We start from the raw sequence: 21,642 nt of genomic DNA, 5'->3' as shown, positions 1-21,642 counted from the left end.
CTCCTGAGCTGCTGGACCTTCATTATTAATTTGCACCTCATTCCTCACTTGGATTTTAGCATTAGGAAGCAGCAATGGCTGGAAGAAACATCTTTCAACAGAGATTCCTCACCCTGACACAGAGATAAGGAGTCACATCCTTAGTGCTCCCTCCAAGCACTTGTCTCTCAAGTCAAGTCACCTCTCAATCATCCTCACAAACTCAAGGCTGTCAGAGGATGAGGCTACAAAACTTCAGATGTGATGTTTGGAAAGGGCACAGTCCCAGTTGCACATGTTAATGCCTTTCCTTTTCCTCTCAATTTAATTTGGGAGGGAGAGGACACAGGACAAAAAACAACTGGAGCCTTCTGGGAGTGCACCTGCAGTTTAACACAAACTCCTCTCTCACAAAATGGTTCTCAGCACAGGAAGTTTAACACAAAGATCAGCTCAGTGAGAACAGCTCTAGAAAGGATAAAACTTGCTCCAAACAGCAGTGGACAAAGTGTGTGTGGGGGTTCATCTTGTTTGCTGCAATGAGAAATAGCACAGATTATTATCTTTTATTCCTGAGCTTCCTTTGAAAATGGATGTAGCAGCTAATCCCCAACATGCTGGATGAGGCAGGCAAATCCTCCTGGGAATGATCCCTTATCAAATTCACTCCTTTACTGAGGCTCAAGAACTTTGTGCAGAACTTCAGTTCAAAGCATGAAATCCATTCTCAGTGTAACTGGGCCAAGGTTGGACAGGGCTTGGAGCAACCTGGGCTAGTGGAAGGTGTCCCTGCCTGTGGCAGGGGTGGGATGAGATGAGCTTTAAGGTCCCTTCCAACCCAAACCATTCTGTGGTTCTTTAACCACCTCACTGAAGCAACAGGTTCGAAACCCTTTGCCCTTCTATCCCTGTGTTCCAGAAGAATCAGCCTGGTTTTGGATACAGAAAGAAAAAAGCCAAGAACACCCTTTCTCAGGTAGGACTGTGTCCTCTCCTCTTCCTTTCTCCCACTCCTCTGTCTGGATTATCCAAGCAGAGGATTATTTTGCAGTAGGCCCTGACCCCCCCACCCCTGCAGCCCCAGGACAGGATCAGCACTTGCCAAACCCCACAGGGCGAGCCCAGCAAGGTACAACTTCTGTTTTCAGCAGCTCCCTTTGCCCACTTTTATTTTTTAAATGTGCACAGACCAAACCTCCCCACGATTCCCACTGGCAGTGAGTCACAGGAGCTGCAGTGCCAGCTCGTCTCGGGCTCAGGAGGATTGACTCAGCCTCGATGGATTGATTCACTGGGAAAACATGGGGCTTGGATTTTGGTTCCAGAGAAATCAGCAGCACCTTCCCAACACAATGCATCAGCACTTCCATGCCCCAGGAGCACTTTAAGGGGGTTTTTGGGTACCAGAATCACGTATAACATGGTTTGAGCAGGGCAGGGATTGTCCCCCTGTGCTGGCACTGCTGGGGCACCTCCAGTCCTGGGGACAGTTTTGGACTCCTTAGGACAAAAGAGACATTGAGGGGCATGTTCAGGGAAGGGAACAGAGCTGGGGAAGGGGCTGGAGCAGCAGGAGCAGCTGAGGGAGCTGGGGGGGGCTCAGCCTGGAGAAAAGGAGGCTCAGGGGGGACCTTCTGGCTCTGCAACCCCCTGACAGGAGGGGGGAGCCAGGGGGGGTCGGGCTCTGCTCCCAGGGAACAAGGGATGGGATGAGGGGAAACGGCCTCAAGTTGTGCCAGGGGAGGGTCAGGTTGGACATCAGGAGGAATTTCTGCATGGAAAGGGTGGTCAGGCACTGGCAGGGGCTGCCCAGGGAGGTGCAGTCCCCAGCCCTGGAGATGTCCAAGGAAGGACTGGAGGTGGCACTCAGTGCTCTGGGCTGGGGGACAGGGTGGGGATTGGGCACAGGGTGGACTCGACAGCCTTTGGGGGCCTTTTTCAACCAAAAGGATTCTGTGATCAAGAGGAAAAACCCAACAAACAGCAGCTTCCCCAGGAGCTCTTGCTGTCCCCATGTGCAGCTGAGCAGGGCTGGCAGAGCAGTTTCCCCAACTGGAGCAAATATTAATTGGCTCTTGTTTTCCCAGTGTTTCAAGGACCCTTCAAAGTGCAGTTGCTCTGAGGAGAAAATGCACCTGCTAGTTGAGCTCCTTTTTCCTCTCCTCTTCACCTTGGCCAAAGTATTTTTAGCTGTATGGACAGACCTGCCAATACTTTCACCTTCAATCCTTTGCAAGGAACTTTCTGACAACACCCAGCAAGGAATGAACCAAATCTATCCAGGGTCAAGAGGGGTAGCAGGAAAGAAATGATGAGCAAAAGCAAGTCCCCAAAGGGCTTTTTCAACATTTTTTTGCCTTCAATATTTTAGCTCCTGTTGTTCCCACACTGCCCCTGCTCCCAGGGAACTCAGTTTGTACCTGATTTCAACACACCCAAGAGTTTGGCCCGAGATTTTAAGACCAGATATTCACACACAATCCACCTGATCCCACTTTCCAGAATAAACTGGAACCCTGCTGAATCCCCCAGATCTACTAATCTGAGTAGATTTGGCAGAAAATAGTCCAATATTGTCATCTCAGAAGGCAGAAAAACTCACTATTTAAAGGAAACCCTCTCTCCTGGCTGTTCATCTCAGCAGGGAACGTGTCAACAGCTGCCAAATTGGTAAATACAAGGATTTGCTTCCATCAGAGCACAGGATCAGGAAGAAGAGGAGGAGACTTGCTCACGAAGCACTACTGTTATTAATTCATGTGATGCTGGGCCCAGGATGGGGCATTAATTGCTACAAAACATGTCACACCAAGCTCTGAGCTGACACAGTCCCATGGGCCTTCAGGTCACTGCTCACCTGCCTCTGGTGGACACAAATCACCCCTGGTTTGGGTCAATCTTCCAGAAATAAGCAGATTTCCATGGAGGAGGGAGGTGGTCAGAGCTGGCAAACTCCAGCACACACAGTTTCATGTCTGCAGGGTCAAGGGAACCTCTGAGAACCAGAGCAAGGTGATATATGGGGGTTTGTGACTCTTCCCAGGCTTCCCTGAATTTCCAGCTTTCCTTCAGCAGCCTGTTTGCAGTGTAACCCCTTCATCAGGAAATCTGTTATTTGATGATCTCTCCATCTCTCACAGCAGTTTACTGTCCCATTTCAGACACATTCTTTTGTCAATGAGTTTGTCCCCACATGGAAAATGGATCAAACCTGCTAAAATTTATACACCTGAATGTACAAACCATGCAAATATGCTCCCAGCACATCCAGAACCCATCCCATGGCCCACCTTGAGAGCCTCTGAAGCCTCTCAAGTCTTTTGTAGAAAGTCTCTGCTTTTGTAGAAAGCAGAAGTCAGGTGAGAAGGAAGAAAAAAAGGTGTCCTGAGCAGGCAAAGGGCAGAAGGAATTATAAAAACCTATTTAGAAGTACATTCTTAACTGGGTACCTTTTCAGCCAAGGCCTTTAAACTGTCCAGAAACCTCTGCCAGAAGTCCTTGAAGAGGGGTCTGTCGATTCTCCTCAGGCTCTCCCTGGTGCTGGCATCCACACTGACATACAGCTGGGTCACTGGCTCCAGGCTCCTTTGGAAAGAAAAAACAGGGAATTGCTGTTTTCAGACATTGTTGCTGCTTGAGTTTGTGGTTTTGTGCTACAGGAGCTCCCACCAAGCTGCTCTGCAGGTCCAGTAGCAACAGGAACTTGGCAAACCATCCAAGTCCAGGGGTTCATCTCTGCCAAGTGACCATCGTCCGTGGTGAGCTGCTAGAACCTTCCACCAAATAACACCCCCCAAAGCTGGGAACTACACACAAAGGGCTTGGCTGACAATTTAATTATCTTTTCCTCACTGAACTGGAACATATTTCACTCCAGAGTAGCTGTAACACACCGGGAAAGGCTTCCCAAAGGAGGCTGCCAGGGAAGCACGGAGAAGCTCTGCTGCTCCCCACAGCCCCCATGGTTAAAATCCACACAGTTCAGCCCCTGCCCCACGTTCTGTTTGCTCTGGCCCATGGAAAACTAATCCCATTCAACAGAAATGGACCTCAGGAGGACATTTTTTCCTGGAAAGGGTGGTCAGGCACTGGAAGAGGTTGCCCAGGGTGGTGGTAGAGTCCCCCACTCAGTGCTCTGGGCTGGGGGGACAAGGTGGGGATTGGGCACAGGGTGGACCTGGTGATCCTGGAGGGCTTTTCCAACCTCAGTGATTCTGGGATTCTAAATAGAGGCATAACTCAGCCACTTCCTACTGCTGCATACACTGAACTTACCTCACCTGCAGGTGGATTCTCAGCCAGTGTTTGAAGGGATATTAAAGCTGTTTAGAAAATAAACCCCCACACAAACCACCAACATGTTCTCCTTCCACTAACAAGGCCTTATTTCATAAATAATATTCCTTTCTGGTCATACTGTGCTGGTGAGCTCAGCATCTGTGAGCCCAACACTGGTAATTCCTAAAGAGTTTAAACCTCCTGTGCTGTGTGAAGAGCCTGGGTTGAGTCTAAACCTTGATTTCCCCAGAAATCAAGGGAATAAAGGAGAAGCAGCAACAGGTGCATCAGCAAAGGGATCATTGAGGGCATTGAGAACAACCTAGAAGGACCTCCCTTAGAATTCCACGTTGGAAAAGCCCTCCAAGATCATCAAGACCAACCTGTGACTTGTCCCCCAGCCCAGAGCACTGAGTGCCACCTCCAGTCATTCCTTGGACACCTCCAGGGATGGGGACAAACCCTGGTGACACACAGAAGGGACAAAGCCAGTGAGTGTGACACACCCAGCCCTCGTGGTACCTTCCAGCTCTGAGCTGAACAACCACATCCCAAGTGTCCCCCAGAGCTCAGTGTGGGGACAGCATTTTGGGAGTGCAGTGAGCAGGCACCAGTCCCAGCTTCGTGTGGCTCCTTGGAGAAGATGAGAAGAAATTAGAAACCATTGCTCAGCTGCCAAACAGGGCCACCCAAAAATACACCCAACCCCCTGCCCACCCTGAGGGTGACAAAGGGACAAGGAGTGGCCACAATGAGACTGAGCAGAGCTCTCTGTGTCCAGAAAAATCCACTTCACGTGGACACTCAACCAGCCATCTGAACACATTCCCTCTGCATGAAGAACCCAGAACAAACTGAACACTTTAGGTTAAAATATCAGTTTGGGAAACAAGCCTGTCTGGACTGGCAGCCCAAAGCCACAGACTCCAAAATGAGCAAATGTTCTAGGCCTAAGTGGATTGGAGTGTTCAGTTTCAGAGAATACTGAGCCAAAATACCCTTTTTTTTCCTCAATGCTGTGTTTGCTTAATTAGAAGCTGCCCCAGTGAAGATGGAGGGGGTTTTTAAACTGCAGGCTGAGAAAAATCATCTCTTCTCTGAGGAACTCAAAGCTAATGACAGGCAAGAGCCAGAGTCACTGTTAGATGGAGAAAATTAAGGAATTAGAAGAGATTCCAAGGAGGGATTTCTGCACCACATTGCTCCAAGCAGGAGAGGTCCACAGGGCCCTGCCTGGCTGGGAATTGAGCCAGGATGAGCTTGGACATGCTCAGGGAACAAGGAGAAAGGGCAGCCATGGGTGCCATGGGAACTAGAACCCACCTGATGTTCCTGGAACTCAGCTACACTTCACAATTAACAGGAGATTTAGTTGGATGGTACCAGGATGGGGTTTTGGTTGTCTGAGGTGACATCCAGGACACCAAATCCATGGCATTTACACACCAGCCATGAGGTGGTTCCAGCAGCCCACGAGGAGCAGAAACAGCAACACTAAACCCAAGCATTTGCTTATGAGCAATGATGAGAATCTGCTCATTGTTATCTCTGAGGATCACAAATGCAAACACACACAGGAGGGTTCCTGTTCAGAGCCAGGAAAGCTCCCTCACTTTGTGGATGTGTGTGGGGAGCAGGTGGAGCTGCAGTCCAGAGAGAAGAGAAGGAGGACAAGAAGGAGGAGGAGGAGAGGAGAGGAAGGCCCAGGAGGCAACACACTGGAGGCCCAGTGGGCTCCTGTCCCAAACCCAGCAACAGCCCAGCCCACAGTCCCCTCCCATGGAATGGTTTGGGTGGGAAGGGACCTTAAAGATCACTCAGTCCCACCCCCTGCCATGGGCAGGGACACGTTCCACTAGCCCAGGTTGCTCCAAGCCCTGTCCAAACTGGCCTTGGACACTTCCAGGGATGGGGCAGCCACAGCTTCTCTGCCCAACCTGTGCCAGGGCCTCACCACCCTCACAGGGAACAATTCCTTCCCAATATCCCATCTATCCCTGCCCTCTGGCAGTTTGAAGCCCTTCCCCTTGTCCTGTCCCTCCATTCCTTGTCCCCAGTCCCTCTCCAGCTCTCCTGGAGCCCCTTTAGGCCCTGCAAGGGGCTCTCAGGTCTCCCTGGAGCCTTCTCTTCTCCAGGTGAACCCCCCCAGCTCTCCCAGCCTGGCTCCAGAGCAGAGGAGCTCCAGCCCTTGGAGGCCTTTGCAGGCCCTTGTCCAAAGGCCCTTCCTGCACCAGAGGTCACTCTGCCTATTTTAGGAGTAACATTTCCACTCCAGCCCCCCTCTGCTGACAGCACAGAACTGAGCCTGGTGCCTACTTCAGTTCCCACATTAAGCAAATCATTTGCTTTGAAGAGCCAAAGATCAGTTGCAATTTTTAAGACAGCAAGACCAGCGTTTTATCACTTTCTTTTTTGTTTCTTTTCAAACAGATTCAGCAGATCCGAAGAAGTGCAGCTTCAAAATAGAGCGTGTGCTCTCTTTTTAAACTGCTATATTTAGGAAAGAGCAATTTCTATCTATCAGGCACATAATACATGACTTAAAGTAACTTGATTACACAATTATTCAATCATTTGGAATGCCTTTGTGGTGTATAATTACTCCCTCCAAAATTGCCTGCCCTCCCCCCCCCCCCCCCCCCATTTTAACCCCCGAGGAGTGAAAAGGAAGCCCTATCAGAAGTACTGACACAGAGAGGACTGAGCTGAAACAAGGAGCTGAGTGACACTCCAAAGCCACCCTGCACTAGCTCACCCAACTCCAGGCTTGGACTTTGCCAGAGGGATCAGCTGATGGAATTCTGAGCTCCCACCTACCTTCGGCTCACACCACGTGCTGTGTTTCCTTGCTACTCTGCTTCAGACTTTGTTAAAAGCAGCCTGGATGCTCCAAAGCAGCAGAAAAAGGGATTCTTTGCATTTGTAAAGACTCTTGGAGTGTCCATTAATATGTTTGTTACATTTACAGAATCACAGCTCAAGTGCCTCTGAGAGGGAGGTAAAAACCTCTGATCCCACTTTGCCAATGAGTGTGTGCTTGTCATGTGTCCTTATCCTGCACTCAGGGTCCTGCTGGAGATGCTGGGCTGGACAGAGCTTTGGTTTGAGCCAAAAGCTGCTCTTAGGGAGTGAGAACAAAGATCAGACCCAAAATTCATGAGCTCAGCCTCCTGCTGTGGCTGACAGAAAACTCACACCAGGTATCCACATCCCCGAGCTCAAAGCACAGCTCCCTCCCTGTTCTCCTCCTTCAGCAGGTACAACATTCCATTCTCTTCACTTCCAGAAGCAATCCCAGTTTGTTTAAGAGGTACAGAAAGGAAAATCAAACTGGGGGAGAGAAAGAGATGAAAATGAGCACTGGGAGATTGAGGTTCAAACCAAAGAGATGCTGAGAGGGTTTTTGCATTGCCATCATGCAGAGCTCACTCCAGTGGGGGATAAAGTGGAATCAAGACACAGGTCAGCATTCCAATGTTTCAGTAGGAAGGTATTTCATCCAGCTCTTACCTGATCTCCTCTGGGAACTGTGCATTGGTCACCAGGAAGCTGGAGATGCTGTGCTGGTGCAGGAGCCTCACGAAGCGGTTGATCTGGGGGTACATGATGGGCTCCCCCACCAGGGACAGAGCACAGTGTTTCACTGCCAGGGCCTCCTCAAAGCGAGCTGCCTTCACCCCTGACACACCTGGAAAAGGGGGAAACAGCCTTAAACCAACAATGGATGGGGCCCTGAGTGACGTGGTAAAGTGGAAGGTGTCCCTGCCCATGGCAGGGCTTGGAACGAGATGATTTTTAAGGTCCCTTCCATTCTGGGATCCCATAACAAATCCCCCTCCCAAACCTTGCATCTGTATCCAAAAGACACCCTGGCACAAAGAGGACTGAGAAAAGCAGCTGGAGCCAGAGGGGACACCAGGCCACAGGCAGCACCCAGGAACAGCTCTGCAGGAACCCACAGACACTGTCCACCCAGGGCCTGGGGCTGTGTGTGCCCTGATCACTGCTGTGAGCAACTTGGGTAGTAGCAATGAGTAACATTTGAACCTAGCTTTAACATCTGAGCCCAGCTTTAACATTTGAGCCCAGCTTTCCATTGCTGAGCCCTCGGTGGTGCTGCCTGAGCACTGAGACAGAAACACAAGAGGCAGTTTGACAACTTCAAGCAGGTGTCTTAAAAAAGAACCCCAGGTTATGTGCGTGTGTGTGTCTGCTGTTGGTCCCTCTGGCCCCCCAGCCCCAGGAAAAGCAGCTCCTGGGGGAGCTGAGCACGTGTCACTGGGCAGAACATCAACAGCTGGGGCTGAATCCACACCGGCAAACACACAAGGAAGAGTTCAAAACCCCACCACAACACGGCCACCACAACAGCCAAAGGAATTTCAGAAGGAAGAGGAAAACAAGGAGCTCAACTGTAGCATCCATGTGAAAACACCACCTGCAGGTCTGACCCACCTGAGGTCACGATTCCCAGGGGAGGAAAACCCTCCTCCAGCCCACCCAGCCCTGCCCGAGCGCTCAGGACCCCGCGTGGAATCACCCGACTACAAACAAGCCTCTGCTCCAAATATGTCACTTCACATTTCCTTGACGTGCCTTGATGTCCTCCAGTAATATCTGAGGGTTTAGATTGGGGGCTGGTCTCTTTTAAAGATAAAAAAACAAAGCCCTGAGTGTGGATCCAGGTCCTCAGCTCACCTCTCGTTGCCTTGACGCTGCAGCACAGAAAATTCCACCCTGTGCTGCAAAGCCCAGATAAAAAGGGGTGTTTGTGGATATTGCTGCAGCCTCACGTAGAAAAAAGCTGATTTGGAATCAGAGCAGAGCTTAGTGAATTTTAAACCAGCCAGGCTCAGTCCTGAGCCAGTGACAGGACTAATGGTTATTCCATAGAAACTTGACAGTACTAAATGAGAGCTTTATTTGAAAAGAAAGAAGCATCTGAACCACACACTGAGATTAAAGGACTAACTTTGGTATTTCTAAAGCTACTGTAAGTCATTTTTGGAATTAATTAATTCCCCTCTCTCAGCATCTCTCCTCTGGACTCCCATAATTACCGTGGTAGCTTCGTAAGCAGAGAGAAGAAAATTCCAACATCACCTAAAGTTGGAGTGGAACTTTCTCAAAATAGTTTACACCAAATCTGCTGAACAGCAAACACAGTCCAGAGGAGGGAGAGGGTTTGTGTGCAAACATTTGACTGTACAAATCACCAGCCAGGCAGGGATAAACTGCACAGCATTAGTGCTATTCCAGGAGGGCAGGAAGTCTCCTGCACTTGGGGCTGTTGTACCCTCAGGGACTCTCAGGATTTCCCAGCACAGGTCATGCATTTTTGTTTGGTTTTTTTTCCTTTCCCCTGGGCTGTATTATCAGAGACTCCCACTCTCCTATTTCTGAATTATGTTTCCATTCTCTGTGTGCCCTTTGCAAGGGCAGAGAGATTTACCAGTCACTCCCTGGAAAAATGTATCCATCAACTGAACTGCTTCCCACCTTCACTCCATAGCAGTAACATTTCTCTCCATCACTTACTCTAAGAGAGAATTATGTGACTTTAATGCCTGTGGTCTTCAAAACCAGCACAAACTATGGCAACAATAAAGGAGAACATGATATATTAGAGGGACTCAGAGTACTGAGGGCTGTTCCTCCAGGATATCCTAAAGGATAAAGAGACACAAGAATTCTTCTGTTCCTTCAAAGAAAATATCATTTCTACTTCAATGCATGGAATTAATAAAGACTCATAGAATTCCAGAATGGTTTGGGTTGGAAAGGGACCTTAAAGATCACTCATTCCACCCTTGCCATGGGCAGGGACACCTTCCACTAGCCCAGGTTGCTCCAAGCCCTGTCCAACCTGGCCTTGGACATTTCCAGGGATCCAGGGGCAGCCACAGCTTCTCTGGGCAACCTGTGCCAGGGCCTCACCACCCTCACAGCCAAGAATTCCTTCACAATATCCAACCTAAATTTCCCCTCTGGCAGTGGGAAGCCATTCTCCCTTGTCCTGTCACTCCAGGCCCTTGCAAACAGTCCCTCTCCATCTTTCCTGTTGGCTCCTACAGGCACTGAAAGACCACAGTCAGGTCTCCCTGAAGCTCCTCTCCTCCAGGCTGAACAGTCCCAGCTCTCTCAGCCTTTCCTCCCAGCAGAGCTGCTCCATCCCTCTGATCCTCCTGGTGCTCCTCAGATGAGCTCAGCAGTTCCTTTGGCACGTGGAGATGGCACTGGGACTACAAAGGGCAGCACCAATTTATTCAAATGGCTTTGGGCATCACCTGAGCAGCATCACTGGGTGCTCAAGCCCTGAGGGATCTCTAGGTAAGACATTTCCCCGTGGTTTTATTCTCCAGGAGCCCAAATTTGTCTGTTCTGCTCTGGGGGTCAAACAGCTCAGCCCTGCTGGAAGTTCCTCTGGAGTCCCAGTCAGTGTTGCAGAATCATGGAATCACTGAGGTTGGAAAAGACCCCCAATTTTGAGTCCAACCTGTCCCCCAGCACTGCCAAGGCCACCCCTAACCCATGTCCCCAAGGGTCACATCTACACAGTTTTTAAACCCCTCCAGGGATGGGGACTCCACCACTGCCCTGAGCTGGGCCAGGGAAGGACAACACTTTCCATGGAGAAATTTTCCCAGTATCCAACCTGACCCTCCCCTGGCACAGTTTGAGGCCATTCCCTCTCCTCCTGTCCCTTGTTCCCTGGGAGCAGAGCCCGACCCCCCCCAGCTCCCCCCTCCTGTCAGGGGGTTGCAGAGCCAGAAGGTCCCCCCTGAGCCTCCTTTGCTCCAGGCTGAGCCCCCCCCAGCTCCCTCAGCTGCTCCTGCTGCTCCAGCCCCTTCCCTGGACATGTTCCAGCCCCTCAGTGTCTCTCTTGTCATGAGGGGCCCAAAACTGTCCCCAGCCCTCGAGATCCCCCAGCAGTGGCAGCACAGAGGGACAGAGCCCAACCTGCCCTCCTGCCCCACAACAACCTGCTCCTCACTGCTCAAGCCCTGGGGTGGTTTGTGGGGGTTTGATGTTTTTTTTTGTTTGTTTCAAAAATCAATCCCAATAAAATCCACCTGCTGTTTGTGGAGCTGCTAAGTTGGCTGGAAAGACACAGCCATGTTTTGTGCCCGAGGCAGCTCCAGCCTGGCACAGCCCACTGGGGACTTCCATCCCTTCCTGCATCCTTTCCCTGTCCCTGCTTCAGCTCCCCCCACACTGCTCCAGCTCCATTTTGCTTTCACTGATTCTGCTCCAATATTTCCACAGGCACCCCAGGGAAGTGACAGTGTAACATCCCCAACATGGAACAGCAGCTCCTGGGCTTTTCCTACTGATTTTCCTTCTCCTTAATAAACCTTTGGCTCCCAAGGCAGGAAGCATGTTGCCATCTATCACTCTGAAAAAGTAACACAGCTTTTCTTTTCCCACTTTGCAGCTCATTTCTAGTCCAGAATCATTTTTTTCCCCTCCTGCTCTTTCTCCTTTCACAGTTCCAGGTCAAGGGTAACCGTGCTGAGGATGCACAGGCACATTTCAGGGAATATTTATGAATTTGTTTAATGGAGAAGAAGCTCCCAAAGGAGAGAACTGGGATGTCCTTACAGGCCTCTTGACACTTAAGCAATATTTTCAGATTCTTACAAGTCTGTCCATAACAATTCCCTGTTCCCAGCCCTTTTTGGGAAGAGAGCAGGGAGTAGTAAAGGAAAGAAAAGGTTATTCCTTAGTCCAGGGTGATAATGGCTTTACTTAAAGGACTTGAAAGACTCCAGGGTTGGAGAGTCCCCCACCTCTCTGGGCACCACCTTGGCTGAACAAGCTGATTTTGATGTCTGAGCTGATCCTCCCAAACAGAACCCCAAGCCTGTGGTCCCTTGTTCTACCACAGCAGGTGGGTCTGTGGGTTCAGCGTGGGCTGACAGGGGGTTACAGACTCCTCCAGAACCTTCCACTGCTTACTGGGAATCATGGAAAAGGCCTCTAAGATATCAAACCCAATCAAGTTTATCACATTTGGGAAATCAAATAAAACCTCCCAAAAAACAGCCATGTCTACACAGAGACAGAATGAATAAACATCCAACTCACAACAGGTTCCTGTTTGAAGGAAAAGCAGTGCTACTGAGAGGGGATAACTGCAGCTTCAGTCAGAAAGAGGTGTCTGAATAATTCCTGAAAACAGGAATACCCTGAATGCTGCTGCTTAATTATTAATGGGAAAAACACAACCTGGAAGTTTCAGAACTAACACAAAAGCAGGGGATTAAGGCTGGGTATTTCCTGATCACTTTTAACCTCACTTGTACAGAAGAGCCAAGATTTCCCATCATCCAAACCCGTTTAACCACTGTGGAAATCTCTGTGCTCACCAAGGGAAAAGATGTAACAACCACCAAGGTGCAACTCCCCTCCTCCCCTGCAGGCAGCACCAGACACCCAGTGGCCGAGGGAAAGGTCAAACAGCTCAGGAAACAATAAATGTGCCACGGGAGTTTCTTCTCCCCCATCTCTGTGATGTCCCACATCTCACACCTCTCCCTCTCAGATGACCAGAATGTTCTCCCCCAGGCTCTGAAGGTGCCACTGCTGTTGTCTTCTCAAAGCTCCACTGATGGGGTGGGAGGAGAAGTTACCTCTGAACTGCTTGATCATGTTCTGATGGATCTCAATGGCCTCCTGCAGGATCAGCTCTGGCTGGTCCATCTTCCAGCGCCACTCTGTGCCCACGGGGTTGGTGTGGTGTCTGAAGGGAGAGGAGACAAGGCACTCACTGGCATTTGAACACACATGGGAGGACCCACCTGCCACCTTTGGCAGTGTTTAACAACATTAAAAGCCACGAGAAATCCCCAGCAACATCCTGCTGCTGACCCAACTTTCGGGTGTCATCCTTGACCACCACTCTCATACCTCTCTCCTTCCAGGCTCTGCTCTCCCCAGAGAGGAAAAATGGACCTTGCAGTTCCTATTAAACTTAACATACCTATTCTGAACCCCAGGTGAAAGGTTTCTAAGCTAAAATGATGCTCTGCAGCCACAAAAACCTCTGTAAAGAAAGGAAAACTGGTTCTACCTCCTCTTCTGACCACAGCTGCAGGAAGCTCTGGAGAAGGAAGGTCCCAGGACACCTTTAATTCCATTTTAAAGGTACCAACCACCACCCTGAGAAGGACAGGATTTGTTTCTGATCCAGTCTTTGTTTTGTGCTGTGGCAACAAGGTAGATTAGGGTAGGATGCTTCAAACTCTGAGAGCAGGAAGTCTGCACTGTACCACAGTGCTGGATGTGGTTCATGTCCCAGACTGAAGGAGAAACCCCACAGATCTTCCCTCTGAGGAACAGCACATTGGGTTAGGAAGCCAACCTTGCCTGGAAAGGATCATTGCACCCAAAACCAGCAAAAGCCCACCCAGGGAAATCCACACAAGCACCTGGAAGATCTGCAGAGTTTCTCTCCATTTCTTATTTATTATGATGAGAAGATGTCACAAACCCATTGTAAGTCAGCTGGGAAAACAACCTGCATCCTCACCAGCAAATGAGACATCACAAGCAACTGGTTGGTCCCCATCATGGTCCCACCTGACAAACACAGCCCAGAGAGAGCCTGTCCCCTGCTCTGAGCAATCCCCCACCCCTGCTGCACTTGGATCAGCATCTAACAGGGATCATCAGCCTTTAAGGATCATCTTAAGTCAATGAATTTCAGTGTTTTCACCTCCTTGTTCTCTCTCCATCTTTACTGTTTCTTTTCAAAGCATGCTGCAACAGCTCCTTCCCTTTTCCCTCCCAGCCCCACTGCACTCAGAATAACCCACTGAGAAAAGAGCAGCACATTTGGCAGTGTCTGTCACAGAAGCTGTTGGATTAACACAGCTCTGGACAGGGAAACAAGACCAAGCAAAATATCCCCCTGACACTGAGATTTCTGCCCGGGTGACCCCTGTTTCCAGCCCCACTCTCCAGCAGCCCTGGAAGGCAGCCAAGGAGAGGGCTGGGAGGTGCCCTGCTGCATTCAGCCTGCCAGCTCCAGGGACATCAGGACATGATCCCAGCAGTTAACTAAGGGAGGAAAGACAGGGAAGCACTTTCTCAGGATGAAGTGGCTGATCCAACACTTGCTGGAGACAAGTAAAAGACTCCCACTGACTTTGGACAAGGGGGAATGGATTCAAACTAAGAGTAGATGAAATATTTGGGAGAATTTGTTCCCTGTGAGGGTGGGGAGGTCCTGGCACAGGTTGCCCAGAGAAGCTGTGGCTGCCCCATCCCTGGAAGTGTCCAAGGCCAGGTTGGACAAGGCTTGGAGCAACCTGGGCTAGTGGAAGGTGTCCCTGCCCATGGCAGGGGGTGGAATGGGATGAGCTTCAAAGTCCCTCCAACCCAAACCATTTTGGGATTCTCCAAGTGAAAACCTGCAGTTGCACACTCTGCCAGTGCTAAAGCCCAAATTCCAGACCCAGCCTCACTAAACCCAGCCTTTTAGCTCAAACATTTCTTCATCCACTTCAAGAGCAAAGATTCAAGCACTGCTCCCAAACTTTACCACCTCAAGGATCCTTTAAGCCAAAACAGCTTTGCTTTCTGTATTTCCCCTTTTTCTCCCTCATCTGCCAACACGGCAAGTTTTCTGAATGTCAACTATAAAATGCATTTATAAAACTCTTACATGTTTAACTACATAACTTGTACCTTGTATATTTTATAGGGCAAGTTGGCAGAAAATCAATAAGCTCTGGATACACCCTGGACAGCTGTTGGTGTCCAACAGGCCCTGAATTTTGAACACGTCCTAACTGTTTAATAAACATAGCAGGTCATGTCTACAAAGCAGCTTATTTGGCAAAAAAGGAGTTTCTCTGCTAATAGGAGCACAAAAAAGCAATGCCTTGTGGCTGAGACTGTTTTATGGTCCCCAGAACACACAGGATTCCACTGTCACCTTCCCATTCCCCCCCAGGCTCCGTGACCCTCCTCATCATCTGCCTCACGGGTGACTCAAGTCTAGAGCTGGTACCTGTGCATGGGATTCCTTCCTTCCTTCCCTCCCAAAATAACACAAGGAAAAAAGAAATCCCACCCAAAGCCACACACACCAGAAACCCTCAATTTTAGCAGAGATTCCAAGTGTGAAACAGGTTTGCTTTGATCCTTCAGAGACATTTCACTGCTGCAGCATCCCACCACCACGGAGTGAGGCAGGACTGCAGTAAACATGGTGGGAATCTCCCAGCTGGCTCCCAGTTTTCCCTGGCTGACCATCCAGCAGTGTTATCAGACCTTTGATCCACCAGGATTAGGTGACAGCATTCCCAGAGTGTCCCTGGCAGTCCCTGAGACCTCCGTGAAGGTGGATGTGCATCCCCATCCCAGTCACTTGGAGATTGGTTTAATAAATCTGCTTTTGCTTTGTGCCTTCTTCAAAGGATTATTAAAGCTTCCAAGAATCTTTGAGGGCAAGTGAAACTTGGGGATAAAGTATCATTTGCTCCAGAGCTGGTGATCCCTGGGGGGGAACATGAAGGAAGTGCTGGTGGCAGTGCCCAGGAAAGGACAGAGCACGTCCTTCTCAGGGAGGGGAAGAGCAGAATAAAATTAAAGAGAGTCCAGGGGAAGCATCTTCAGTGAACCCTGAGAACCATCAGGGGAGATCCCAGAGGAGAAGAGCTTAAGGGCAAAGGAGTTGAGGAGAACTGGCAGTTTTTTAAACCCCATTAAGGCAGAAGCACAACCTGCAGCAATAAAAAGCGAAGAAACAAAGGATAACAAAACCCAACCTGCTCTTCTGCAACCTTGTGATCCCTCAGCTGCAAACAAAACCAGCACAGGAACACAGGGGCAACCTCAGAGAGGGGAAGGGCAAAAATCAGACTCAACTAGGAAAGGACACACAAAAGGGCTCCCAAGGATGACTCTCCCTGTAATGATGGGAGGAGGAAAACGAGGAACAAGGAAAAAGCTTGACCAGTGCACAAGCAACCCATGTTTAATGTTCCTCTGGGATGACAAGAAACCTCTTTGCAGCTTTTCTTCTGCTTTTTCCTAAGAGCAAGAGGAAGAGCCCAGACTGGGCTGGGAAGAGAACAGGTCAGAGATATTTAAACTCTCTGGGATGGTTCAGTCACCCCAGAGCATGGTGGATAAGTTGGCTCAAAGTATCAGAGGGTGCCAGGGGTGGTTCAGATTGGATAGTAGGGAAGATTTCTTCATGGAAATCTTCATGTGGCAGGGCAGTGGTGAAGTCTCATCCCTGGAGGGGTTTAACACAGTGGATGTGGCACTTGGGGACATGGGTCAGTGGTGACCTTGGCAGTGCTGAGGGAATGGCTGGACTCAAGGATTTCCAAGGGTTTTCCCAACCAAAAGGATTCTGTGATCCTCTTCCAACTCACTCTTTGGAAATCTTAAGGACAGAAGCTGCTCCCTGATGAACAAAATACATCCCAGCTCCAGGAAATGCTCAGTTTTTGCAGAGCAGTTCCCCAAAGATGGTGCCCAGCACCTCCCAGGTGTCTGCCCTGTGTTTGTGTCCCCCCATCCCATCCCCTCCCAGTACAATCCTGCTTGGCACAGCCTCCAAGACCATTTTACAACTAATCTGAGTGTCAAAACACACCAAAAAGTTGGTGCCTGGGCACCAACCCCCTGCAGGAATTACCCAACCCACATGAGCATCTCACAGCCAATAATCTGAATATATTCCCCACCAATGCCAGAAATTTGGGAGCTGACAGTGACAGCTACAGAAGCCTTCAACAAGCCCAGGTCCAGAAAAATGCACAGTGCTACGAGATGAAAATCAGAGATTCCAATCCCATTTCACCTGAGGAACATTTTCTCCCAGAAATGCCTCTGATTACTGAGCTGGCAGAGCACCTCTTTACCACTGACAGGGGCATGAACTGGGTACATTCCATGATTTCTGTCCCATTTATATGCTTATTTCAAGAGCTCCTGGAAGGCCCAAAAATCAACAAACCAGTGAAGAACCAAATGTGAAGGAAAGGATATATCACAATACCTCACTCCTGTAAATAAAACAATAACCAGGGAGAAAAGAGCAACAACTCAGCAGAGCAAGGACTGGTGGCTGGAGATGCAGAGACTCTCTGAGGTTCCAAGTTTTCCAAACCTGCAGTGACAACTCCTTTGATATCACAATACTTCCCATTTCCCTGAAGGATTGAGCCTCTGGAGTCAAGTTACTTATTGAGGAGAAGCTTTTGTTTTAATCTGTTTTCAGTTTCTTCTTCATTTTTTAATGACCTGAAGTAGTTCTCCTAGGAGAGATTATTCATTTTGAATCTCTCTTTATTTTGCAGGGTTTCCAGTGATCACTGGCTTTTGGCCACACACTTATTTAGTGTGTGTACAGAAGAACTTCAGCTGTTTTCTACTGTAAACCTGAAACCTTCAGGTACAGGTATAAACAAAGTTACAGAACAAGAAATATGAGCCAATTCCTCCACAGGATATTTCACTCTGTCTGCTTTGCCCCCTCCTCAGATGCAAAAGTAATAAACCCTATTAATTTCAACCTGATTTTGCTGTTCAACATCTCCACAATAATTGACTGGGTTTCAGACAGTCAGAGCAGCTCATCCCAGGAGCTCTGCCTGGTGACTGTGTTGCAGTTCGGTGTCAGGAAGCCTCAGAATCCTTTCTTGCTCTAATTGATTAAAAGATTTGGCCACTTGCACAGCTCCATTTAGGCAATCAGGTTACAGAGACACTACAGAGCAGGGATGGGGAGGGACAGACTCCCTCTGTGAGCACAATTATGTTGCAGTAATTAAGCTGTGGGTTCCCCCCTCCAGCCCAGGAGTTCAGCACAGCTCCACACTGCCCTGGGGAACACCAAACAATCCAGCTCAGAGAATCATGAAATATCCTGAGCTGGAAGGGACCCACAGACACCATCCAGGACACCCCAACAATCCCAGAGAGCGTTGTCCAAACCCTCCCTGAGCTCTGGCAGCCTTGGGGCTGTGCCCACTGCCCTGGGGAGCCTGGGCAGTGCCCAACCAGCCTCTGGGGGAAGAACCTTTGGCTGAGATCCAACCTGACCCTGCCCTGGCACAGCTCCAGGTCATTCCCATCTCCCAGTCTGTTTTTCCTGTCCTCCAAAAGAGCTGCCACATAATCCTTCAGCCCCAACCTCTGGGCCACCTCTGAGGGGACACACTGGGCAGCACGAGCCAGTGAGGGAGCACTGGCAGGAGTGGCAGCTCCCAGGGATCTGCTGCTCCCAGGGACAAGGAAAGGGAAGGGCTCTAGTGTAGAGCCAAGCTACCTCTTTTACAAATTTTATTTGTAAATCAATTTTATTTATTTTAATTACACCCTAATTTTCTGCAGGTGTTTGGACACTGGCTCCACCCATGAGGTCCAGTGGAAGGTGTCCCTGCCCACAGCAGGGGGTTGGAATGAGATGAGCTTTGAGGTCCCTTCCAACTCAAACCCTTCCATGATTCTATGACTGGTTTGGGGCCAAAAGGTGTCAGTGCCAAGCAGCCAACTCCCCTGACATCCAATTCCCAGGGAAAGCAGCTCAACTGCAGCATTTCTTGCCAAAGTGAGGAAGAGAAAACAAACAGGCTCCTTGGCCTTTTCCTCAGCCATCCTGGGAGAGCTGCAGTTGTTGTGCAGTTGGAAACATTGGCAGGCTCTACAAATGTCAAAACCCTGAAAGAAGAGATCAGGGAAAAAAAAAAATCACAGAGGCCTTATCTGCAAGGCAGAGCTGCCCAGGGAGAGCAGCAAGGCGTAAAACTGGTGTTAAAAACATTCTGCCAACAGCAGATCAAAACTATTGCTTTGTGTGTCTCCAACAGCACAGATGGCAAGTGCTGCTAAGGAGGGGATGTGTTTATCCTGCACCTGCAATCCCATGTTCAGTCTCACATGGTTAAGACTCTGCAAGGTGTGGTGGGTTTAAAATAAAGTGCAGAGATAGGCCTGACTGCAGAGTTTGTGAGCTGGGCTGGCACAGGATCAGCAGGGATTTGGTGTAGGAAGAAAGGATGGAAATCCTTCTTATTATGTGTGGAATATAATATATAAGAATCCTTCTCATTATTTATGGAACACACCAAATCACAGCCACACAAAGGCTGCAGCAGCCCAAGCACAGGATCTGCAAAAGTAACCAAAAAGAAGAAAACTTCTTTCAGCAGCAGGTCTGGTTTATGTCAAGCTTAAGTACATAAAGCAAGCCCTGGGATGAGCCTCAACCTGAGCCTTACATCTTCCAACTTAAAATTTCCAGCTTCCCATGGAAGTATAAGACAACCAGCTGCATTCCCCGTGGGAGAGTTAATCTCCTGCCCCCCCATTTCACCCACAGGAGGTAAATATATGAATAAATACATAAAACCTGTCAGCACAGCCCCCTGGAAAGCTGTTTCCTTGCATTCAGGTTGTAACCATCAGGAAAATCAGCATCCTAGGGCTGCTGCTTCCAGGATCCCTCTGAAGTGCAGAGTGACAGTTACAGGATGATGAGTTAGAGGCACATGGGATGAACCAATTTATCCCAATTACTGCACTCTCCAATTTACACTTGCTGGACTTCCCTGACTCAGTCCATGCTCCCCACACAGGCTGCTGCTAAGAAATACTGAATTAGCTCGATTTGAAGAGAAACTGTGTTAAATCCCCTGTGGAGTAATACTGGGAACAAACCACCTCCTCCTCTTTGCTGTTTGGGATGTACCTTCTGTGTGGGGCCAGAGGGACAATCCCATGCCCAGCATTCCCAGGTACCCTGCAGAATTCAGTGCAGCACCGGGAGCTGAGACGTGGGAAAAAAAGAGACACGAGTGGCACATCTTCTTCCCAACCATTACAGTGCTCTGAAGAAAAGCAGCAGAACTTTCTCATTAAACATTCCATTTGCTGAGTCCTTTCCAGCCAGGATATGAGGAAAGCCCATCAAGAGCACCAATTAACATTTTGGAATAGACTCCCAAATGCAAACTTAACAGGATGACCAGCGTCTAGTGCTTAAACTTAACACCAACGCTGGAAACAGCTTCAAAGTGCCTTCAGAGTTAGAGCAGTGCTTTAAATGTTCTCATGAAATATTTGCATTATTAAAACTTGAAGGCTATGAGAGACAGAAAGGGGCACTCAGAGGAGTTTGGCTCGTTTTGCATGGAAATATTATCACAGAATCCTAGAACAGTTTGGGTTGGAAGGGACCTTAAAGCTCATCTTGTTCCAAACCCCTGCCATGGGCAGGGACACCTTCCACTAGCCCAGGTCATTCAGGATTATTTACTGGGATGTTGGACACTCAGGCTGAGGGATGGAATGGGTGTTGTTGGCAACCTGGGGTAAGGCATAAATCCCAAAGGAAACACAGCTCTAATGGGATGAATTAACAAGCAAGGCAGAAGACAAAAGAGCTCAAAAAAACCCTCCCTGTCCTCCCACTCAGAGCACTCACACCACTGCTGAGTGTTCCTGCTGAGCCTCAGCCTCTCCCCAGTCCCACCCTGCCGGGGGTGCTTTGAGAACAGGACAGGGACAGAATCCCAGGGTGGGTCAGGCTGGAAGGGACCCCAGTGGGTCACTGGTGCCACCTCCCTGCTCAGGCAGGGCCAGCCCAGAGCACAGGGCACAGGATTGTGTCCAGAGGGCTCTGGAATATCCCCAGGGAGGAGACTCCAGCCCCTCCCTGGGCAGCCTGTTCAGAGCTGGGGCACTGCCCAGGGAAGAAGTTCTTCCTCCTGTCCAGCTGGAGCTTCCTGGGCATCAGTTCCTGCCCGTTCCTGCTGTGCCATTGCTGGGCCCCCCGAGCAGAGCCTGGGCCATCCTCTGCCCCCTCCCTGCAGCCCCTGACACACGGTGGGAGGTCCCCTCTCAGTGTCTGCTCTGGAGGCTGAACAGCCCCAGCTCCCTCAGCCTTTGCTGCTCAGGGAGATGCTCCAGTGCCCTCCTCATCCTCCCAGCCTGCGCTGGCCCCGCTGCAGGAGCTCCCTGGCCCTGCTGTGCTGAGGAGCCCGAGCTGGGCCCAGCCCTGCAGATGTGCCTGCCCAGGGCTGGGCAGAGGGGCAGGATCCCCCCCTGCCCTGCTGGGAATGCTCTTCCTGATGCTCCCCAGGATCCCACTGGCCTCCTCAGCCCCCAGGGCTCCCTGCTGGCTCAGGGACAGCACTGTCTCTGTCCAGCAGACCCCAACCCCAAGGTGAACCCCCCCAGGGCTTTACCTCCAGCAGAAGACACACTTGTTGGCACAGGCCAGGCTGGGGGTGGCCTCCATGCAGCGGTGGCTCTCGATCCCATAGAAGGTGTGTTTGTAGCAGCCCCCTCGGCCCCGGAGCATCGACTGCGGGCACAGACAGACAACACAAACACCAGCACAGTGAGAGCACAGACAGA

The 21,642-nt window shown here is 49.9% G+C and overlaps 1 protein-coding gene across 6 annotated transcripts in view; it reads right to left on the bottom strand.

The window, feature by feature from the left end:
- TYW1 (tRNA-yW synthesizing protein 1 homolog) overlaps positions 1–21,642 on the bottom strand; it is a 96,764-nt gene that overhangs the window by 38,081 nt on the left and 37,041 nt on the right. For all 6 annotated transcript variants that reach the window (XM_027668253.1, XM_027668254.1, XM_027668255.1 and 3 more), the window contains exons 10-13: positions 21,471–21,589; positions 12,891–13,000; positions 7,768–7,945; positions 3,429–3,564 (exon numbers count right to left, since the gene is read on the bottom strand). In XM_027668253.1, coding sequence (XP_027524054.1) covers positions 3,429–3,564; positions 7,768–7,945; positions 12,891–13,000; positions 21,471–21,589 — 543 coding nt within the window. The remainder of the gene's footprint in view (positions 1–3,428; positions 3,565–7,767; positions 7,946–12,890; positions 13,001–21,470; positions 21,590–21,642) is intronic.

The sequence above is a fragment of the Corapipo altera genome, unplaced genomic scaffold (assembly GCF_003945725.1).
Source record: "Corapipo altera isolate COAL_440 unplaced genomic scaffold, ASM394572v1 216, whole genome shotgun sequence".
NCBI classification, from domain to species: Eukaryota; Metazoa; Chordata; class Aves; order Passeriformes; family Pipridae; genus Corapipo; species Corapipo altera.
This window is presented reverse-complemented; position numbering and strand designations above follow the sequence as displayed.